At 39.9% G+C, this 24,665-nt stretch overlaps 1 protein-coding gene across 5 annotated transcripts in view; it reads right to left on the bottom strand.

Moving 5' to 3' along the window:
- LOC127798078 (uncharacterized) overlaps nucleotides 1-24,157 on the bottom strand; it is a 46,797-nt gene extending 22,640 nt beyond the window's left edge. For 2 of the 5 annotated variants that reach the window (XM_052331384.1, XM_052331380.1), the window contains exons 1-5: nucleotides 23,763-24,157; nucleotides 12,221-12,267; nucleotides 10,623-10,671; nucleotides 10,474-10,522; nucleotides 3,422-3,492 (exon numbers count right to left, since the gene is read on the bottom strand). In XM_052331384.1, coding sequence (XP_052187344.1) covers nucleotides 3,422-3,492; nucleotides 10,474-10,522; nucleotides 10,623-10,671; nucleotides 12,221-12,235 — 184 coding nt within the window. In that variant the 5' untranslated portion in view covers nucleotides 12,236-12,267; nucleotides 23,763-24,157. Of the gene's footprint in view, nucleotides 1-3,421; nucleotides 3,493-10,473; nucleotides 10,533-10,622; nucleotides 10,672-12,220; nucleotides 12,268-21,503; nucleotides 21,669-21,763; nucleotides 22,130-23,762 lie in introns of those variants that run through there. The other 3 variants (XM_052331383.1, XM_052331381.1, XM_052331382.1) reach the window with 3 other exon arrangements.
- Between the last annotated feature and the right edge of the window lie 508 nt (nucleotides 24,158-24,665).

Below are 24,665 nucleotides of genomic sequence, written 5' to 3' on the forward strand. Positions count from 1 at the left end.
TATGTCATTAATTAAGTATTGAAAGGTGGCCGGTGCATTCGTCAATCCGAAGGGCATGACGAGGAATTCATAGTGGCCCTCATGTGTTCGAAATGTAGTCTTCGAAACGTCCCCCGTCTAGACTCGAATTTGATGATAACTAGATTTGAGATCCAGCTTCGAGAAAATCGTAGCCCCATGTAATTCATCTAACAGCTCGTCAATGACTGGAATTGGGAACTTGTCGAGGACCGTTACCTTGTTCAAGGCCCGATAATCAACACAAAATCTCCACCCTCCATCCTTCTTTTTCACAAGCAGCACCAGGCTGGAATAGGGGCTGACAATTGGCTGTATAATTCCCGTTGCCAACATCTCACACGCCATCTTCTCAATCTCATTTTTTTGAAGATAAGGGTAGCGGTAAGGTCGAACACTAACCGAAGAAGTGCCGAGTAGGAGGTTGATGGCATGATCCTTGTTTCTGGTAGGTGGTAATCCCTTCGGGTTGGCAAAAACCCCCTCGAACTCAGCCAACACTCCAAACCCAACGGCAGACCCATCTGCAATTCATTGAGCTTGGCAGTCACCTTCCCTATTTCCAGCAGTACTCCCTCCCCATTTTCTTTAAATGCTTTCATTATTGCCTTCAGGGAGACTAACGTCTTACATAAACTAGGGTCACCCTACAAAGTCATAGTCATACCACCAACCTGGAACTTCATGGTCAGATTTCTCCAAGCCACGCTCATTTTTGCCACCGAAGCTAGCCACTTCATGCCAAGGATGACATCGGAACTGCCTAACTCCACCAATTCGGACGCCTTGAAGTTGTGGGTTGCTCCTCCATCCACAAGAACAATTACCGATTGCCCTTCTATGTGTCCTCTCAACTTCATCGTTTGTGATGTAGTCAATCCCACAACCAAATTCATGGATAGCTCGATCACTTCCCCCCCACTCACTAACTCTTCTTCACCCCCTTCCACTATTCCCTCTCCTCCAGCCTCTCCTATTTCTTCATCATGGATCATCATAACCTAGAGTTCCTTGTTTTTACACCTATGGCCTATCGAATACTTCTCATCGCAGCGAAAACAAAAGCCCTTCTCACGTTTGACCTTTCATTCGGCCTCAATCAGCCATCTAAAAGGGAAATTCCCAACACTTCCAGAGACGTGAAACTGGGGTCCCGTTTGGGTCACGAACTTTTGGGAGGAACCCGAACTCTTCGCTGGTACAAAGGACATCTGATCGATGATGGATGGTGCCAAAGGGTACCCACTCTTTGGTGGTCCTGTTGCCCAGAAGCAATTCTGAAGTGTTGCATTCTTGTCCTCAATATTTTGAGCCACTGTCATGATTCAATCTAGCCCCCGGGGTTGTAGCACCCTGATCTCAACCCTTATTATCGGTTTGAGACCATTTAGGAATTGGCCTTCCACAAATGCCTCAAGAAAATCCGACACGGACGCGGCCAACGTCTTAAACATCAACATATACTCCTTGACAATCCCTTCTTGCTGGAGAGCCAAGAAACGCTCCTCCAACGACCCTTCTTGAGTGGAGCGATACCTACCCAGAATTCCCTGCTTCAAGCCATCCCAACTTCGAATTCCCCTCCGCCTTGACTCCCATTGAAACCAAGCCAGAGTCGCAACTTCAAAACACAGTGCGGTCAAGTCTATCTTCTCCTCTTCCGTTAATTGATTAACTGCAAAGTACCTCTCCGCTCGGAATATCCAATCATCTGGGTTCTCTCCTTCAAATATAGGCATCTCTAGCCTCCTTCCTTGTATTTCCGACAGACACCCACCCCCGAATTCTCCTTCCAACTCGCAGCCGCCCACAATTCTAGGGGTTACCTCGAAATCCAAGGTGAATTCCGAAGGTCCTTCTTCCTCCTTGGACTTGCTCTTGCTCGTCCCATTTCATTCTCATGAAGGCAAACTGTTCGACCATCATCGCCACATTTCGTTCCATCGTCTGGATATCTCCTCTCATGGCTTCGACTCCCCTTTACATACCCTCCATCTTCGACTCCAAATCACCCACTCTCTCCGTTAAGTTCACCATGAGAATCGGCAGTGCTTTGATACCAAATTGGAGTACTTTGATCCAATATCAATTACTTTAAGAAATTACCAGCAAAACAAAAACAAATCAGGGCATTCGAGAGGCCCTCACTCTCTCGAATTTTCTACCAAAAATCAACATACTACCTCTCCCCTGCTCCTCTTTAACCAAATTCCCCTGCACATGCTAATTATTCCCTCAGCATGCAGATTACAATTCTTACCCCCCACCCCCCGCACGCACATGCTGCTTGTTACACCCGTATGTGTTGATTCCCTATTATATCCCTCATGCTTGCTGCTTGTGGCATCTTTGGTAGGCTCGGTACACCAAGGCCTATCAGAATATAAAAGCAAAGAGGAATAGGCCTAGAAGGAAAAAGAAAGAGAAAGATAAAACAGAAAGTGAGGATGAGAATTGGATAAAGGAATAGCGGCTCAGTGGTAATAAGTTTCTTGGGGACAAGAAACCTCTCAAGGAGGAATTGTCATGACCCAGGGCTATAGAAGTAATTATTTCATACATGTATTTTCTTTGGAGTGTACCTTAGGCTGTTGTAGTATTGTACCTTCAGTTTGTTACTAATTGAAAGAATGTAACTGCCTCTAAATAAATAGGTTGTAGTAGGAGAGAATAGGGTATTGTTGAATGAATTGAATTCTGATTTTCCCTCTCAATTGTTCTGATCTCTCTCCTGATCCCTCTGATTCTCCTCCTTTCCCTGTTTTGACTACAATTTCTCCCTTTATTCTTGTTGTATTTCCCTCTCTTTCAGTCTAATTCTCCCTCGATTTCCTCCAAATCCCATTCTAAACCCTAGGATCGTGACACTAGAGTAAAGTTAATGCCTTCCCATTCTCTGTCTTGATAGAAAATTGGTTTTATGTTTCTCAATTGCAATAATAAGAATAATTTACATTAACACTTGGCTTCTTCTACCGCATATTCAGGCTACTAGTGATGAGCTCCAACAAACACGGGTGCCTTTGAGGGATAAACAAGGAGGTCAGGCTTGGGCTTCATAAAGTAACCGATTGCCAATTTTAGTTATGCACTTTGGTAATCAAAAATGACAACAGTAACTTAAATATTAATTAGAAACAATATTAAGAAACTAAGACAAGTAAAAGCAGTACCCAACTCCATTAATAATTGCTTGAAATTTACAGATTCCACACTCATTCATGCTTTACAAAAACAGAGTTATTTACCAGAATATCTTAATGATCTGCCAAGATGGGCAATAAAATTAACAAAGATGCATATAAGTGACACCATGCAACTGAATGTCCTGAAAATGAGTGGTCTCAGGGGAAAAAAAAAAAAACATTTATCAATGAATCTCAAAGACTATCATCAAAGCTACCTCGAGTTTCAACAACTCGTGCAGCCTCAAACTCCTTTTGCAAGCGCTCAAATATCATCTTGTCAGAATCCCTAGGAAATCAAATCACATTAAGAATCTTCATCCTCCAAGGTCATAACAATTCTTGGATAACAGCATGCAAAATGCAAAACAAAATTATAGCCGAAAGATATACAATCTGCATCAAACATGGAAGAAAAATATTAAAATGCATTAACTTTAATAAAAAAACTCAAGCCCATCCAACTAGTTTAACCATCTTGTATGTCTACACATATTAAGCTCCTCAACCTATGAGGGTCATAAAATTCTGCACAATTAGACACATCATAGAACCAGCTTTGGCTTAAGATATCATTTTCCCATGTTGCTGAAGTTAGTTAGTGCTAAACATTTACATTTATGATTTATTAGGTTTTAGTAATCGGGTAGTATTCTAATTTTGAAATATACAGGACATTTATTATAATATGGTTCTATGGATCTTATTTCAACCCAATTAATGTTGTTTTAGCATTTACAAATTATTTCTTATTCTAGTAAGTACACATCTACATGTTATTTTCATAAGTCAGCAATCTCTAGCTACTCAAAAATCACAGGTCTACAAAATTCTGGCTACTCAATGTTTTACAATGCAACATTCTGGAATAAAGACTTCAGCGGAATCAAGGATCAACTGCAGAATTTCATGGTCATGTTCACACGCCAAAATCAAGTAAGTCTATCACATGATTTTCCTTCGAGAGAAAGAACAGAGCCAGCCCTCACCGGCCATGGAGTGAGGAATAGGAATACCGGGCTCTCTAAAATTGAGATGGTCCCTAGAGGAGACGAGGATACTGAAGTGAATCCAAGGTGAGAGGGACCAGTTGCATTCAATCAACTAGGATTCCCCATGCCTAAATTGGAGATTCCCCTGTTTGATGGGAGTAATCCCAGATGGTGGGTGAGGAGATGTGAGCAGATGTTTGGTTGGTATAACATACCAGAAGGACATAGACTCATAGAGTATCATCGGCAGCCACTTACCTCAATGATGTTGGGGATGCCTGGTATCAAGGGTGCTCAAGGGTGCTCGAAGGTTAGGCGAGAGTGTCCATAGGATGAGTTTGCTTGACAAGTTGAGTTGTATGAGAGGTTTGGGGATAGAAACAAAATGAATGTAGTGGAAGAATTCAATAAACTCAAGCAAGAAGCAAGGGTACAAGCTTACTAGGCCCAGTTTGAGGAGTTAAGGTCTATAATGGTCAACCTAAACCCCCACCTCTCTAAAGCCTATTTTGTCTCTAGCTTCATGAGTGGATTAAATGAGGAACTCAGGCCTATGGTCAAAATGCTACACCAAGAATGCTAGGTTGCAAGAGATTATGATAGAAGCTATAATGAAGAAGCAGAGGCAATAGAGCAAGGGAGTCAATGTGAGATCTACAATACCAATGGTGAAGGGGTATGGAAAGGAAATAGCAAGGATGAACCCTGGACAAAGAAGGTTGATAGTAGCAACACCTGTTAACTATTCAGTAGGTCAAAATGGGAGGTTGATAGAACAAAGAAGGCATGCAAGGCTATGTTTTAAATGTGGTGACCAATATTAGCCAGGACACTAATGCAATAGGCAATTACTCTTGCTACAAGGAGAGGATGGAGTGATGAACGAAGATGAGGAAATAGAAGAAGTAGAGGAGTTAGCAGGGGAAGATAACGGAGAAATTTCATTGCATGCTCTCAAGGGGTTAACCGACAATAAAATTATTAAGGTGGAAGGTAAGGTGCAGGAGGGCAATTTGATGATCTTAATTAATAGTGGGAGCACCCAACGTTTCTTGGATGAGAACACTAGGAAACTCCACTGTAGACTCATAGGAACCCAACCCTTGACAATAATTGTGCCAATGGCAACAAACTGCTAAGCAAGTCAACTTGCACAGGGTTTTGCTGGGAAATACAAGGGGAGTTATTTGAGGCTGATTTGAGATTACTTAAGCTCGGGGTTTGTGATGTGGTGCTAGGAGTGGATTGGATGAAACAAGTGAGCCCTATCAACTTTGATTTTAACAAAATAAAAGTGACTTTTGAGAAGGAAGGGAAGACGTTGACCCTCACGGGCAACAAGGAAATGTACTTGCAAGATGATTACAGGGAGGAAGCTCCAGAGGCTACTCAAGCACAAGTGGGCTCAAGTAGCCCAACTGTTTTCTATCCAAGCGGTGGAGGAGATAGAGGAAGTCAGTTAGCAAGAATGGGAGTTTCAGCTGACCACATACACTCCAGATCAAAGTCAATTGGAGGTACATTACTTAAACTAGCTTAATATGCTCTTGACTGAATATGAAGACCTATTTGTAGAGCCTAACTCCCTACCACCCAAAAGAACCCTCGACCACTCAATCAACCTCAAACCTAACTCGGAACCAATCAATGTCAGATCCTATAGATATCTCCCTCGTCAAAAAACTGAAATTGAAAGAATGGTTAAGGAAATGCTGCAACAATCCTTAATCAAACCTAGCCATGTTGAAGATTGTCTCGAGTTAGTGATAGGTTAATATGTAGTGTTTTGTATGCGGTTATGGGTTAGTTGATAGGCGGGTGGCTCTCTTGTAATATTAGTTATTAGTGGAGGGCAAATCCGAAAATGTCATAACCGAGCCTAGGAAATATCACCCTATGTTCTATAAATAGCGTAGGGGGGCTGAGGGAGAGAAAATTGCATATACTCTTTCTGTTTTCACGAGAGCCTAGAGAGTGAGAAAGTTGTGAGTTAGAATAGTCTTGTTCATTCTTGGGAAGACTTGTATCGTGGGAGAGAGAAAGAAGGAAAGACTCGTAGTTATCCATCAATAAAGAAGATTGCTTGGTGGTGGTTTCAAGGCTGGATGTAGTGCCATTCACATGGCATGAACAAGGATAAAATTATGTCTCCTCATGTGGTTTGAATGTTTCATTTCTTGTCTGTTTATGCTTTGATTTATGTTCTTTATTATATGTTTGTGTTGTGGTGTGTTGGTCGGTGAGTTGTGAGTGATTATGAGAGGTGTTTGATCGGTTTCTTGAGAGGATTAAAGGCTGCCAGTGCTCCCATGTCCTCCTTGTCAAGAAAAAAGATGGATCATGACGCTTTTGTGTTGACCATCGTCAACTTAACGCCCTAACCATAAAGGACAAGTTCCCTACTCCTATAATCAAAGATTTACTAGATGAACTGAAAAAATACCACCATCTTTTCCAAGCTAGACTTAATGCCACCATCTTACAAAACTGTCTTTAGAACCCATCATGGCCATTATAAGTTCTTGGTGATGCCATTTGGGCTCACCAATGCCCCCGCCATTTTTCAATCAATCATGAACGAAGTCTTTAAACCTTTCCTACGAAAATTTATTCTAATTTCCTTCGATGACATTTTGATATGCAGAACTCCGCCTGGGGAGGATGTTATAATAAAATTGGAAGACCAAATCTTACAAAGAAAAGACCATTTTCAATATTTGGGATCAGTGATTCAAAAAGATAGAGAAATTCACGAGGATGTCACACATAGAATTAAGGCAGGTTGGCTAAAATGGAGAAATACATCGGGGGTGTTATGTGATGGTAAAATCCCATTAAAATTGAAAGGAAAATTCTATAGGACAACTATAAGACCAATTTTGTTGTACGGCTCAGAATGTTGGGCAGTCAAATACCAACATGAGCAAAAGACAAGTGTAGCGGAGATGAGGATGTTAAGATGGATGTACGACCATACAAGAAAAAATAAAATTAGAAATGAAGTTATTCGTAATAAGATAGGAGTAATGCCAATAGAGGAGAAGATGAGAGAGACTAGACTAAGATGGTTTGGTCATGTGAGAAGGAGACCAAGAGACGCTCCTGTGAGGAGAGTTGATGAAATGGAACAATTAATCAAAAAAAGAGGTAGAGGCAGACTTAAGAAGACTTTGAGGGAGACAGTAAAGTTTGATATGAAGTGTATGGATCTCAATGAAAATATGACAAAAGATAGAAATACATGAAAGTCTAGAATTCATGTAGCCGACCCTACATAGTAGGATAAAGGCTGGATATGTTGTTGTTGTTGTTGTACATTTTGATATACAGCCAGACCTTTAGCCAGCATTTACAACACTTAAGGACTATATTTGAGGTTCTCAAGTTCAGCCAATTGTATATTAAGAGGTCTAAATGTGTCTTTGGTTAGAAGCAGATGGAATACTTGGGACATGTAATTTCAGGTGCAAAGGTAAGCACAGACCCGAGAAAGATAGCAATTATGGTGAATTGGCCAAGGCCTACTAACATTAAAGCCTTGAGGAGTTTTCTTGGGTTGACTGGGTATTACGGGAGGTTTGTAAAAAATTATGGCATCATAAGTCGACCTTTGACAGAGTTATTGAAGGAGGGATTCAAATGGGGACCAGAGGCAGAAAAGGCATTTGAGCAATTGAAAGAGGCCATGAGTAAGACTCCAGTGTTGTGTTTACCAGAATTCAGTAAACCTTTCATACTAAAGACTGATGCTTGTAGCACAGGGGTAGAGGCAGTGTTAGTGCAAGAAGGGAGGCCTTTGGCTTATCTTATCCAAGCATTGTCCCCTAGACATGTGGGACTTAGCATATATGAGAAGGAGTTATTAGCTATGGCGATGGCGGTTGAAAGGTTGAGGCACTATTTGGAGGGAGATCAGTTCACAATTAGAACTGAACATGAGAGTCTCAAGTTCTTACTACAACAAAAGCTTCATACACATCTCCAAAGAAAAGAGATGGCCAAACTTATGGGCCTGGATTATGTCATACAGTATAAGAAGGGAAGAGAAAATGTAGCTGCTAATGCCCTTTCTAGGTGTCAGGAGGGAAGGACAATTGATTGCCTTTATTGTCATCACACCGGAGTGGTACCAAGAAGTAGAGGCTAGCTATGAAGGAGATGACAAAATGAAGGAGTTAATGGAACAATTGGTCTTAAATCCTAATGGCAAGCCTTGGTATACATTAGATCAAGGGCTGATAAGATATAAAGGCATATTGGTAATTGGAAGCAATGAGACTCTGAGGAAGAAGATATTGAGTTCCTTTCATAAATCTCCATTGGGAGGACATTCGGGAATTCATAACACATACTACAAGTGAAGCAGATCTTTTATCGGCCTCAACTCAAAAGGTATGTGATTGAGTATGTGTTAGCCTGTGACACTTGCAACAAATGCAAGTATGAAACAGTAGTTCCATTGGGTTTACTACAACCCCTACCTATACCAGCACAAGCATGGGAAAGTATAAGTATGGATTTCATTGAAGGCCTACTCAAATCAGAAAGGAAGGATTGTATTTTAGTAGTGGCAAACAGGTTCACTAAGTTCACACATTTTATTGGCCTAACTCATCCCTATTCTGCCCAAGAAGTGGCCAGCACTTTCTTGGATCAGGTTATGAAGTTACATGGAATCCCAAGCTCAATAATCTCAAATACGGATAAGATTTTCACTAGCTTATTTTGGCAGGAGTTGATGAAGTCATTGGGGGTGAAGCTTAAGATGTCTACAGCCTACCACCCTCAAACATATGGCCAGACTGAACGGGTAAATCAATGTGTGGAAAAGGTTACCTACGGTGTTTATGTTTTTTGTACCCTAAGGGGTGGCATAAATGGATTTCACTTGCATAGTGGTGGTATAATTCTAGCCATCAATTAAGAGGTCGCCCTTTGAAGCACTGTTTGGTTACTAGCCCCACTACTTCAAACAATAGGAGAACACACCACAGTAGCTACAGAGGAGGCATACCTAGAGAAGAGGCAAAGGGTATTGCAACAGCTCAAAGAAGAGTTAGCTATAGCTCAGAACCGCATGAAGCACTATGCAGATGGGAGGAGTGAAACGGAGTTCAATGTAGGGGAGAGAGTATATCTGAAGCTCAGGCCAACCGATCTCAAGGCAATTGCTCAATAACAAATGACCAAGTTGAGCCCCAAAACTTACAGGGAAAAAAAAGTTGAGCCCCAAATACTATGGACCCTATCTAATTGAAGCTAAGATGGGGAAGGTGGCGTATAAATTACAACTACCCGAGGAGTCAAGAATTCACCCAGTCTTCCATGTCTTTTTACTCAAGAGATTCGTGGGAACACAGCAGGTGGCCTCCAACCTACCTCAACTATCTAGAGATGCAGATGTTACAGCAGAGCCTAGCTCAATACTAGACCAAAGAGTCTTATACAAGCATGGAGCTCCAATCATACAAGTGTTGGTGAAGTGGTCCAATCCCCACCACGACAACACCACTTGCCTAACTCACTGAGGCAATTTTCCCCAAGCAACTAGCCTACTCAACATTTCTTGAGGATAAGAAATGTTTCAAGTAGGGGGGAATTTGTCACAGTATAAGTACTAAGGGGGGAGAATGTATCGTGCAAGTTGGGTAGTTAATTCTAGAAGGGGTAGCCATGTAAATAAAACCCTTGTGGCAAGAATATGGCTACGGGATCCTCTATATAAAGGACTCGATTACCTATAATGAGGAATGTAGAAATTGAATTCAAATTCACTCTGAATTTCTTCCTCATTTCTCTCTCTCTCTCTCTCTCTCTCTCTCTCTCTCTCTCTCTCTCCCTCTAATTTCCATCGGTTCTTCCTTAATTCTCGAGTATTCGATCTCTAGAATTCTCCATCGAATTCTCGAGAATTACTGCCAGATCTCTAAGGCTCTGACACTATCTTTCTGTCTCTCGACTCTTCTTCTTCATCTTCTTCTCCTCTTCTTTTCTTCCCCAAATCTTCTCTTCCTCTTCCACCTTTCACAAACTTTCTACCTATTCCACATCACAAAGCACATACAATGACAAATTTCATACAACCACAAAACTTCCAAGTCTCTGAATAATAAACTTGAAAAGTAAGAAATGACATAAACTTTTAGGAAACCCTCTAAAAGGCAACTTGCATTTTTCCAGTCAATTAAGCATAATTTTTCAAATTAAAAAGGGAAAAAAAACAGTTCCAGAACCATCTAACATGCAACTGTGCTTGAAATGACAAATTCCAAATGTACCTTGAAAGGCGTTCTGTCAATTTTCCATGCCTTTGCAGGACATTTGAAACTGCCAAAAACTGACACAGCATTAGTTATTCAAATATTAGCAGCAATCAAATTTCAAATTTAATTAATAGAAGTAAAAACTATAAACTGGGATCAGGTACATCTAGCCCGCGTAGTCTCCAATCGCACATCCTCCTCCTGTATAAATTTCTGTCACATAGACACACGGTTATAGCAACCAAAAACAGAAGTGAAACTGTTATTAAAAATCAGTATAATACTTGAAAGAATATAATGGACCCATTCAAGCATAATGATGTCCAGGCACCTTATCACACATACAAGCAAAAACTAATTTAGTGTCATATGCATAGAAGCATGGCTCTAATTTAGATTCAACAAGATGCATGTATAGACTTGAGACCTATATTGGACTGGATTTCAAGTAACAACATAAAGCAAGCACTATTTGAAACCAAGTTCAAGAAGAATCCAATTGCAAAAGCATTCAACCATCAAGGAGATTTTTGTTACCCATGTTTAAAAAAAAAAAAAAAAAAGGAAGTTAGTGGCAAAAGAAAATATATAACAATAACACATCTACCCACTTATTAAAGGAGATTTTTTTGGAAAGGAAAAATCTCTTCCTATAATACATGCAAAATTATGCCAAAACATCAAATGAAACCACATATTGGATAAAGGAAGGTCCATCCCACCAAATTTCCAACCACTCTTATAGCCAATATCTCGATACCATCAAACATCCTCATATTTCATTTAACCCTAAGATCCACACAAGAACATGAGGAACCATCCTTTCAAGGTCTTTACTTCCTTTTTCCAAGTCTGGATGCATGAAAGACATCAATAAAGGAATAAGAAAAAGAGCCATTTAATTGCAACAAAAGGCAGGGTAGAAAACATTGATCTCTAGCCATGATGCAATAAAATCAAAAGGCAGTTCTTAGCTTCACCATTTTTCTTCCACAAATAACAGCAGTACCCATGAACTTGCTTCCTTTCAATCAGTCTATTACTGGTTAAGATCTTCCCATTAACCACCCTTCAAACAAAATATGCCATTTATAAGTTGTAGACCAGACTGAGACTATTACCAAGGGAAAATACTTCACCACTCATGAAAGCAATGTACAACAAGGAGGTGACAAAGAGACCTGACATTGACCTCAGCCACCCTTATGGAATCCTCATCCTCTCAAAAGGCACAAAGTAATAGTGTACCTAAAATATCTAACAGCTCCTGCACCTCCAATCACTCAAAATCCATTAGAAAGTAAAACCCAAAAAAAATGCAAGTCTTCTTTCCACAATTGGTCTCAATCATTACCCCCAGATTATGGGAGACTCTGAATAGATCAGGAAAAGCCTCCTTTAATCTCCTATTACAACACTAAAAAGGTGCTAAATGCAAGTACTCATCCTGATTCCAAGTTATAGCCAAAATTGTCATATAAATTCACCCCATCTAGCTCAAATGCCTTTACAAAGTACTACTACATCTGATCACAGATATCAAAAGGAGTCCATCCTCTCCTGGAAACCCCATTAATGTTTACATCCACCAGCAAACACATATTTTAGGTAGGCATGCTCAAGAGAATGTTGTTGCCAAAATGCACAAAGAACAAGAAGATAAACAACCCACATCAGAAGACAAATTACAAAATTATGACATTAATAATGAGCTCTAGTTTTTATACGCAAGATGCCCATGTGAAGGTAAGTGAGAAATTACCACTTCTCCCATCATTTAAGTGCCCAATGTTTTGGTAGTTCAAGTTCCTGCATTTTTAATATCATCATGAATAAATGAAAGTGAGATTAGCAACTACAGAATCAACAAGATTGCCAAAAAGTAAAAAATCAAGCATATGACAATAATCAATTGATCTATCTATGTTAACAACAGAATGTCGGGGAGGTTTAAAACATTTTTATGACAAAATATGCCTACAAGGCTATAAATCTGTCTACACAACAATAACAAGTCTTCTAAAGTAGTAAAACATTTCTTTATTCTTTTTTTCTTGTTGTTTTCATAAACAACAAGGAAACTCTTTTTGGTGTGAGAGAGATGGGGGGGGCGAGCGCATAAGGGACACAAACCTGTACAAACAAAAGGAAAACAAAACAAGCAAAACCACTACCAGTAAAGAACTATGCCCAGAAAAAAAACTAAGGAAATCTCAGGAAAATGAAGCATTCTCCCTCAACCCAAAAAACAAGGAAACAAGAATAGTCCCCATCAAAGTAGTAACCTACCTTTTTATACCTTCAAAAGTTCTACATACACTGACACCAAATAACCACAAACTTGAAAAAGGACTGCCCAGCCAAATGCATCTAAAACTCCTAAGACAATAATTTCCCCAAAAACAAATGACATCCAAGACCATAACAGGCATTTTAACCCTTTCACAACCCTTGATTCCAATAAATGGGGTCCGTCGTATAAATTCTCACTCTCTAATCATCTAACAACAGTGATATCTTTTATAAGGGCATTATATCACATGGTGTGTTTGGTGCAAATGCTTTAATTTTGGCCAGCCTGCCGCAAGGGTGAAGGACACGACCCTTTACAAACAAAAGGAAAAGAAAGTTGAACAAAACCACCACCTATTAAGAACTTCATCCAAAAAAACCAAAGGAAATTTAAGGAAAAGGAAGCATCCTGCCTCAACCACAAAAACAAAGGAAACGAGAGTAGTTCCCCTCATACTATTAACCCACCTTTTTATACCCTCAAAAGCTCAAGATACACTGACACCAAACAACCACAAATTCAAAAAGGACTGCTCATTCTACATCTGAAACTCTTCCTAAGACAATAATGGCCCCAAACACAAATGACCTCCAAGACATAGACAGCATAACCCCCTGAACCCAACTTCATCACAATCCTTGACTCCATTAGGTGGGTCCACGGCATAAATTTTCTCTCTCCAATTATCTTTGTTCGCAGACATACTTTTATAAGGCCATTATATCCCATGGTGGTTAGTGCAAATGCTTCAATTTTGGCTGTCCTCCAAGCTTCATAAACTGTAGCCGCCCCAGAAGCCAGCAACAATCAGCAATCTCAGGATTTGCTTAGAGTAGACAACAAAAATTTGATGACCAATCACAATGCACAGGCTAAGGATGGCAAAGGTGAGGGTATGGGTAGGGAACCCCCCTCCCCTCATCCCCATCCACATCCCCATTCGCATCCCAGTACCCTACCCTCAGGGTATTTTGTCTAACCCCCCCACCCCCATGTCATGTACCTAAGGGATACTGTAATAAATAAAAAGGTAGGAAAGAAATGATATAAGCAATTGTATAAGGGTAGTAGTGAGCTGTAAACTTGAGCAGTTATTCTTGGCGAGAGATGTAACTCGTGAGGAAGGCTATAAATAGAAACCGGCCTCATTCTATTGGAATGCATGTTTTGAATGAAATCTGAATTTCCCTCTTATTCTTCCTCTCCAATTCTCTCTCTATTTTTCTAGTTCTTTCCCCCCTCACACGAGATTCCTCTCGTTCTCTTCGTGATCGATCTTGCGCGGGAAAGATCAACCCTTGCACTCTGCCAGATCCTCGCGGATCTAACACCCCATACCCGTAACGTGTGGGTACCCATACCCGGTAAATTTCATTCAAGCAAATTCATAGTTTTAATAGTTTCAAAACAATTTTTTAAGCTATTTTTCAATTTCACCCATTAATTACAAGGAAAATAAAAGCAATTAAAAGAAAAATATCAACAAGAAGAAACAAAGCAATATGATATTAATGCAAGAAAAAGGCTAAAAAACAACTGTATGTTGAATCCTCCGGATTCAGCAAGGCATTCTCTCGTTTTGTAGAGAGAACTTGGCGGGAATTATGTAGGGGAGAGATGAATTAGAGAAAGAGGGGGAAAATTAGAAGATGAAACGAGAGGGAGAAAGAGAATTGAGAGGGAAATAGAATAGGAAATTGTTCAAATGATATTCGATATCCACTCAATGAGGCAGGCCGAGCTTATATACTCAACCCTAGGGGAAGTTGGTGCCAGAAACAGTTGCCACTTCTGCATGTAAATGTCTCAATTCCTCACAATTACAAATACCTACCAGCCTTTATTGTTTATTACAATTATTCCCCCTTAGGTACACGACAACTCCCCTCCCCTTAAGCTAATTCTTGTCCTCAAGAATCCTAAGCAAGCTGGCTACATTTGGGAATTGCTAGAGGAACTCTGGCAGATATTCCCAAGTATTATTGTCGAAGTGCAGTGAGGACCACTGCACCAGCACTTGGGTGATTGGGGCTCCTTGCTGAAAAATTACTCTTTTGTCCAGGATGGCTACTGGGTGATTGCTGGTTCTTCCTCCCTGAATGGAATGGGAATGGTTTAACTGGCCGTTTGGTTCCCAATTGCTCCCCTGAGTAAAGACACGTGGAACACAGGGTGAATGTGTGTTCCCTCGGGCAGTTGTAGCCTATAGGCAATTGGTCCCACCTTGGCAGTAATGGCATACGGTCCAAAAAACTTGGGGCTTCATTTAGTAACATGTTGCCTCGAAAGGGTTCTTAGATGAGACTGACTGAGTTTGAGGTACACCTTTTCTCCTACCTTAAACGTTCTCTCACTCCCCTTTTTATCCGTTAGCTGCTTCATCCGATTTTGAGCCTTGGCCAACTCAGTTTTCAAGGTGTGTAGAATCTCCTGCCTGTTTTGTAGATAGGTATCTGCGATTTCCATCGGCGTTGGCTCCCCCATAGATGGTAATAGGCTAGGCTTGTATCCATATAACGCCTCAAATGGAGTCATCCCAATGGACCGGTGACGGCTGGAATTGTACCACCATTGCGCCAAGGATAACCACTTGTGCCACTCCTTGGGCTGCATAAAGCAGAAACACCTCAAGTAAGTCTCGAGGCACTGATTAACTCTCTCCGATTGGCCGTTAGTTTTCGAGTGTTAAGCTGTGGACACGTGGAGCTTAGAGCTCAAGGATTTCAGTAAACCTTGCCAAAATAAACTAGTAAACCTATCAGAAATGATCGTTTGAGGCACCCCATGTAACTTCACTATATTGTCTAGAAACATTGTAGCCACCTCTTGTGCTGTGAATGGGTGGGACAAGCTAATGAAATGGTTGTACTTGGTCAATCGATCCACCACGACTAGGACACAGTTCCTCCCCTTTGACCGCGGCAAACCTTCAACAAAATCCATAGTTATATTAGCCCATGTTTGATTTGGAACCCCTAATGGCTGCAGGAGTCCAGGTTTAGCTACTGATTTATGTTTACACCTCTTACAAGTGTCACAATGCATTACGAACTCTATTACTGATTTCTTTAATCCTAGCCAATAAAACACTTGTTTCACCTTGCGACAAGTGTTTTGGATGCGTAAGTGTCCCCCTAAGGGCAGGTCGTGCATGGTTTGGAAAATTCTTTTCCTCAAGGCCTCGCAGTCTCCTATCACCAATCGCCCCCGATACCTCATCAGGCCATTGCATATAGTGTACCCATGCCTGTTGTTGTTGTCCAGACTCAGCAGCTCCAGTAACTCCCTTGTCCAAGCTCCTTTATCATAGCTCATTGACACCTCTTGGTACCAGTGTTGTAATGGCTGCACAGTCTCCCTCCTCATAATGCCTTGATAAGGCATCTACAACCACGTTTTCTTTTCCTTTTCTATACTGAATCACAAAATCCAGCCCCATCAACTTTGCCATCCCCTTCTTTTGCAAATTAGTGTGCAACTTTTGTTGGGTAAGGAACCTGAGACTCTCATGATCTGTTCTGATTCTAAATTGTCCCCCTTCCAAATAATGCCTCCATTTTTCCACCGCCATCAGCACAACCAATAACTTCTTGTCATATGTGTTGAGCCCTTAATGTCTTGGGGCTAAAGCTTGACTCATGAAAGCTAAGGGTCAGCCCTCTTGAGATAATACAGCTCCTACCCCAGTTCCACATGCATCGATCTCCAGGAAAAATGGCTTACTAAAATCAAGAATCCCCAACACTGGCAATTCGCACATGGCTTGCTTCAACTACCCAAATGCATTTTCTGCCTCTTCATTCCATCTGACATTATCTTTTTTAATAATTCTGTCAGTGGTTTACTTATCACTCCATAGTTTTCAATAAACGCCTACAGTAACCCATTAGCCCCAAGAACCCCCTTAAGGACTTGATGTTCTCTGGTTTAGGCCATGCTACCATAGCTGAAATCTTCTTGGGATCAATGCTAACTCCAACACTAGAAATCACATGCCCCAAATACTCCACTTTCTTCTGAGCGAAGTCACATTTGGACCTTTTGATGCATAGCCGATTGAGTTTAAGGATGGTAAATGCAATTCTAAGGTGTTCTAGGTGTTTAGAAAAAGTTGGGTTGTAGATCAATATATCATCAAAAAATACTAACACAAATTTTCGAAGATAAGGCTCAAAGATGTGGTTCATTAGGGCTTGAAATGTTGCTAATGCATTAGTTAATTCGAAGGGCATTACTATAAACTCATAATGCCCATGGTGGGTTCTAAATGTTGTTTTGGGTATATCAATTGAGTTCATCCAGATTTAATGATAGCCAGATCTTAGGTCAAGTTTAGAGAAAACAGATGCATGGTTTAGTTCATCTTGGAGGTTTTTTAATGATGGGAATGGGAAATTTATCTTTATTGTGATGTGATTAAATTGGCAATAGTCGACACAAAAACACCAGGTTCCATCCTTTTTTTTAACTAAAAGAACGGGGGATGCAAATGGGTTTTTGTTGGCTCGGATTATAGAGTTGTCCAACATTTCTCTTACTAATTTCTCAATTTCAGTTTTGAGCTTTGATGGGTATCTATAGGATCTTATATTAACTGGTTCAGCATTTGGTTGTAAAGGAATAGAGTGATCAAATGGTCTTGGGGTCCCTAAACTCAATAAGTTATGCATCAAGGGAGGCCAGCTCATGTACCTGCCATAGGTCTATGGTTGGCTTGCTAGTAGTTATTGAACACTGACCCTCATGTTCTCCTTGTTCCTCAATCTTCTCACTGGTCTCAATCGAGAATAATTGAGCCACTTGGGACAACTTACAATTGAGCAATTTGTGCAGCCTCTTTCCCTTGATCAGCTTGCAAGACCCTGTTTCCATATTCCCTTGAAGTGTAACTCTCCTGCCTTGTTTTTCCAACATAACCTCCATCTTGTTAAAGTCGAAGCTGATGGAACTTACCCCTCTCATCCAATCAACTCCCAAGACTATTTGGCACCCCCCCCCCCCAACTTCAGCAACCTAAGGTCGGCTTCAAATGTATCTCCTTGCATTATCCAACAAAAACCCAAGCAGGCTGATCTGAGTAACACCCTACTTCCATTAGCCAGTCATTGCTAAAGGTTGAGTGTTAGATAACTCACATTTCATTTTTCTAATTGTTCCTTCGTCAATAAAGTTGGGGGTACTCCCACTATCAATTAGGACCATGAGTGTTCCTTCTTGCAACGTTCCTTCAACTTTGATAATCTTGTTACTAGCCACTCCTTTTATGGCATGGAGGGATATTGTGCCATTATCTTCCTCCTCCCAATCATCCCCTACCACCATCGCCTCTTCTCCTGCGTCTTCCTCAACCTCACCTCCTTCCAACAGGAGCAATTGCCTCCTGCATTGGTGTCCGGGGAAGTACTTATCCCCACACTTGTAACATGCCCCCAACGGTATCTTCTGTTCGTTCCCTCTGCTTCCTTGTTGCCCCAATTTAGTAGGTGGTAGTAGTGTTGGTGGCTTTGGCATTACCCCATCCCTATACATCTCTCTTCTTGGCAGTGAGGAACCCAAGCTGTTTCCCTTACTGGGATTCATCTGTTTCTTTATCAATGCCTCCACATTTAATTCCTAGAGCAGAGCACTCTCCACCGCTTCCAAGACCGTCCTGGGCCATGTCATCTTGACCGCGGATCTAAGTTCCTCACCAAGTTTGCTGATAAAACTTGACACGAAATAGTCTTCGGTCAAGTATGGATTCCTATTAAGCATCAGAGATTTTAGCTCCTCAAACCGGAGCTGATACTCCTGCACCGATCCATTCTGTTTCATTTTGTTGAACTCCTCAACTATATCCATAGTCCTCTTTTCGACGAACCTCTCACATAATCTCGTCACGAAGTCATTACAGCTACATTCTTCCCTCACGCTTGACCATCCTTGATACCATACATCTCCTATGTCATTCAAGTAGGCCACCGCCAGATTAATCTTTTACTCCTCGGCCACTTGATGTATTTTGAACAACTTCTCACATCGTCGGATCCACCACCATGGCTTAGTTTCATCAAACATTGGTAGTTCTAATTTCGGAACTAGAAAGTTGTGGTGGGTAGAATTGACCTGGATCTCCTGTCTCCTATCCACTACATTGTTCCCCATTGCCACTGGATCAATCTCCACCTCCGATGATCCTACCATCCTCTGACCAGCGCCGACTCCTGGCAATATCGGCTCTAATCTCTCTCGCGAAGGAAAATCTAGAGACATCCTCATCTGCGCTTGGCTCGAAAAAATGAGCATAAACTGCTGCATCTGATCACTCATATCTCTCCTCTGCCCTAGCACCATCATCGGGCTTACCAATCACTCCTCTGTCTCTCGCCTCTCTCAACAAACAGGTTCTCTTCTCTCACGCTCCCCGTCGCCGACTGCAAATAATCGTGCCCCCTCTGTTAGTCGGCGATTGCTATTGAGCCACTCATATCTCTCCTCCGCTGAATCACCAATCCGTAACTACTACCGTTCGGCGGCTTTGCAGTATTTTCATGAGTTCGTCTCTTCTCTCCTCTTATCTTCTCTTTTAGTTTGTACTCCATAGAAAAACAGTGCTTTAGTATTATGATTTCTAAAGCAATGACGTGAGAAGCTAGTTATTAATTTATTAATCATTTAAGAATTATTTATATGATTGTTGTTTCCTTAGCAAATTTCATACCCTCATCACCATAGTTTCGGCTGAAACATAAATCAACTTGTTCCTTTTGTTATTATTGTTGCTGAAAATTTTGGAAAAGAAATTGATGTAGCAGGAAGTCGTATACGATTTTTGATATTGTGTTTTCAGTTATGAATCTCTTCCAAGAAGAAGGTGTTAGAGGTAGTACTAACCTGAAATAAGGCATGAAAAAAGCTGCATTCACCTCAGATTTGGAACATGCTTTAGCTACTTCATTTAGATAGCAGTAAAATGCATTAAAAAGTGCTTTTTGAATTGCATTTGGTTCAAAAAGTTTGCTGATATAGCAAACTCAGCAAACTTGTTGCTGTGCAAGTGTTTGGTTGTTATCCAGCAGAAGTCTAATTTAACTGGAAATACTCAAATCAGTTTTATGTATGATCTTTTTTGCTTGGGTAGCACAAAACTGATTTGAAAACATGCACACAGATGGTATTTAATTCAGATTAGAAACAAATCAGTTGTTCTATATTTTATAGAAAAAATAACTTAGAGTTCACTGCAATAAGGTTTAAGAACATTCTATGTGAACGAAATAATCATCTCTTCATAATATTCATTTGTTGAAAATGTTGAGCACACGATGTTGATGAAGTGTGTTACTTTCTAGTTGCTTTAGCAGCAGTAGCTATCTTATAAACAAGTTGGCATGTAGAACTTTAGTTGCTCCCTTTGTTGAATTTGGGACTGGCCAGGTTGTATGGGTTGCTTCAGTTGTTTGTTGTTGTGCTCTGATACGTGAGGCTGTTTTACTCCAAAGGACTGTTCGTTTGGTTACTTCTTCTTTCTTTAATAAATTGATCTCTATTTGTAAAAAAAGGGTTGTCTGTGTCAAGACCTAGTCTTGAATCTAGGGTTTTAGAATAGAATTAAGAAGGAAGAATGAAAGAAAGAAAGAAACGAAAAGAGAACAGGGAGAAAGTGGAGGAAAACTGAGAGAAAATTGAGAGAGAAATGAGAAACCAAATTCAGCACTTGATTGATTCTCCAAACAGATTGGTTAGCTTTATATATAGCTAACCAATCAACAGTTACATATCAGTTACACGTTGTAACTGATCCTCTACAAAAATAATCTGCTACAGCTGACATACAAAATAAACTGCTACACCCTACTGAAACCAGACAAATTTGGCAGTCTGAGAAGCTCATTGCATGGTCTCAAACTGAAACAAAGAATTGCTCCTAATACTTGAAAATAAAATAAAACAAAAGTATATATTATCAAGAATGTGTTTTCATTTTTTCTTGATAGGTCCAAGAATAACTTATGAATATAAAATTCAATTCTTCACTTGATCACTACTTAGTTCTAGTTCTGATTTTTTTTTTTTTTTAAATGGTGGATATTGTATAAAGAAACTGAAGATTCTTTGACTAGAAATAATTCTTACTAGAATTTCTATGATGTCAAATCTTTCTAAATCAGCTACCAAATAGCTCGTGATGCTACATCACAAGCCATTTAATTTCTTAGCACCAACATGAGCAAAGTGGAACATGGTTTCACTTATCAAAAGAAGGAGAAACATTCGTGTAAGGACACATTCTATCACTCATTCCAAACATTCGTGTTCTTTTAGAATCCCAATTTATATGAGGAGCCCTTGGGAGATGTCGGTTGCGACGCTTAATATCATTATATATCACAATCGCTTGCATGACCATCGTCCAAAATAAACCCAAACATTGTCGTTGCCATCGACGTTGATTCCTTGTTAAAGGCATGTTACTCACTACCACGAATAAAATAAAAATTCAATAAAATCAACATATAAATTATATAATAATATAATTACATAAAGACACATACAAAATATTTTCACCATTAAAAGTGAACAAAAACTCACATAATTTTACACAAACTAAATAGCAAAGACTGAATTATTACACCGTTAAACCCCAAAGAAAAGGAAAAAATAGATATTGAAAACAAAGGATAAACCAAAATGCAAAACCAAAAATAGAAGGCCGTCGGTCGTCCAACGAAAGGTGGCTGAAAACCATATAGGGTTGGGCCAGAAAGCTTACCGTGGACGAAGATGGCAACGAGGATGAACAGCGGTTTGCAAGTCAGAATCAGAGGTCAACTTCGGTAGAGATGGCGAACACGAAGATCGCTCACTGAAAAAGAGACCAAGATCGCTTCCAGTGGACGAAAACTCCAGATCGATGGTCGAAGACCAAAATCGCTCACTGAAACAGAGAGAAAAACCAAGATCGGCGGACGAAGACCAATATCGCTTGCCGGATCTACAGAAATAAGAACAGAACGTGGACGAAAACCTTACCGTGGAAGAAGATGAAGATGTGTCGGTGGTCTAAAACTCGAAATCGAAGATAGTCTTCTGTGGAGATGGTGACGAAAACGAAGTCAGAGTTGGTCTTCTATAGAGATGGCGACGAAGCCCAATACGGAGCTCATCTTTGGCGGTGGATGAAGACTCACAAGAAGTCGGGGATGGCGACGAAGCACAAGTCAGGGCTCAACTTCGGCGATAGATGGCAACAAAGAGGAAGGGGACGAAGCCGACACAAATGGGAGAGGAAAACCCTAGAGAGATCGAGGTGGACAGAAGCAATGGAATTTGGGTGTTGTGTACACGGTTAGTGAATTCCCTAGAAATGTAAAACTACCCCCCCCCCCCCGGCGGAAAACCATTTCCGACAAAAGCGAGAAATTTGCCTCATGTGACCAAAAATTAGAACTTAATTTCCCTGAAAAACTTAGCTAATCAAACACTACAAAAGTTATACTTCAGATGGAAAACAGTCATTTTCCATGGAAAATAGAGGCAATTAAACGCACCCTAAGATTTTTATGCTCTACTGATAAGTTCATTAATTAGGACAGTGAACATAAACAAGGAAAGAAGAGGAAAACATGTTCTTGATAATATGTACATCTGTTTTATTTTATTTCAAGTATTAGGAGCAATTCACACTCCAAATTTTTGATGATTCAATTAATCTTTTGTCAAGACCCTAGGGTTAATACAGTAATTGATGTAAACTTTCAGTTACATTTCTGTTATGCTAATTGACAGCAGTAAATTTTCAGTTACAAAATTAACTAAAAGGACTGTCTTTAAGAGTAGCTATATAAGCTACTTGAGACTGTTTTGGGGGGAGGTAGAGTAATAACAGATTGAATTCTTCTCTCTTCAATTCTCCCCTTAATTTCTCTTTGTTTTCTCCCTCATCTTTCTCTCTTTTTCTCTGTTATTTCTGATTTCTATCTCTTTCTCAATTTCTTCCTAATTACTTCAAAAACCCTAGGTTGGGTTTCGGAACCCAATATCTTTCTTTTGGGCAAAACAGAGGATATCTCAATCGGGGGATAAAATAGGGAAATTCCATATGACCCAATATATCTAACAACTCGCACTATACTTCAACCCAAGATTAGGGTTGTAATTGAACCGAGCCGAGCCGAGCTTGGCACAACTTAGGCTCGACTCGATCTATTTTACTCGAGCTCGGGTTCATTTTATTTTTCATGAGCTCGAGCTCGGCTCGCTTAAAATTCATTTAGATCCGTTCGCGAGCCAAGCTCGAGCTCGGCTTGTTTAAAATTCATTTAGATCCATTCGCGACCAAGCTCGAGCTTGGCACGTTTAAAATTCGTTTAGATCTGTTCGCGAGCCCAACTCGAGCTTGGCTTGTTAATTTTAAGTGAGCTCGACTCGCCTAAAATTCATTTAGATTCGTTCGCGAGCCAAGCTTGAGCTCGACTCGACAAAAGCTCATTTATGAGCTCGAGTTTAAACTAATAATAAAATAAAACTCAAAATTAAATAACTTTTCTTATATTTGGACTAAAATAAGCATTAAAATAACTTTATTCAATGCTGGAATAGAAATGAGATTAAGAGAGAAATTATACATAACTAGCAGTCTGCGAACAGTATAGTCACATAACGAGTAGTCCTAACACAATTTTGTATAAAACATACATATGTATATTTAAAATATTAATTCCAAAAAATCTTTTTAAGAGAGAAATTATACATAACTAGCAGTCTGCGAACAGTTTAGTCACATAACGAGTAGTCCTAACACAATTTTGTATAAAACTAACATATGTATATTTAAAATATTAATTCCAAAAAATCTTTTAACATTACACCGAGAAAAAAAAACAATGTTCAGAGATTTGAAAAACACTGTTGGGGTTGCATTTGGAGTCTTGAGAAATACATTTTTATATAAATAACAAATTATAATCAAAATAAATATATATACAAAATATACGAATCAACAAAGAAAAGAGTGGGAAAAAAAACTTACCAGTCTGTGTGAACAGTATTCAGATTCGGTGAAGTGTGTATTCAGATTCGGTGCAAAAAACTCCTAGGCGACGACCGGAGGCTGAACTGGAGGTGGCGACGACCGGAGGCTGATCTGGAGGCGGCGACGACGACCGAAGATGGAGGCGGAGGAGCGGACGACGACCCGAGGCCGATCTGGAGGCGGCGATGACGACCGGCAGCAGATCGAGGCGGCGACGACCACCGAGGACGGAGACGGAGGCGGTGGGGCCAACGACGACCGAAGGCGGAGGCCGAGGCAGATCTAGATGCGGCGCTTCCACCGGCGGCAGATCTCGAGGCTGCGACGACGGCCTAAGACGGAGGCGGAGGGGCCGACGGGCGGGAGTTCAGAGAGTGAGAGAGGGGGGGGGGGGGGGGGTTTAGGGTTTTCAACTTTTCGCAAAGAGGGAAATCGAAAATGAGAATTTTTTTTTTGGGGCGGGGGTGGGGGGGGCCAATTTCAGATTTGGCATTTTAATTTTTTTTAATATTTAGTTATTAAATAAAAATAAAATGATTTATAAAAATAATATTAATAATTATTTAATTGATAAAATAAAATAATTTAATATTATAATAAATGATAAAATTATGATAATTAATAAATAATTTAAATTATAATTTATGATAACCATCTAAAACATGATAATAGAATAATTTAAAATATTGTATCAAATTAATATTTATTTAAAAATTTAATTATATAATAAACTTAATAATTATAATAATTAATTTGATATATTATATTTTTTTAATATATTTTTAATTTTTAATATATTATAATATCAATAAATAAATAAATAATATATAATTAATTATAATAACTTAATAATTATATTCGTGCAATTACATTAGGAATTATTAGTGTTAGTTAAATTTT

The sequence above is a fragment of the Diospyros lotus genome, chromosome 3, assembly GCF_014633365.1.
Source record: "Diospyros lotus cultivar Yz01 chromosome 3, ASM1463336v1, whole genome shotgun sequence".
Lineage (NCBI taxonomy): Eukaryota > Viridiplantae > Streptophyta > Magnoliopsida > Ericales > Ebenaceae > Diospyros > Diospyros lotus.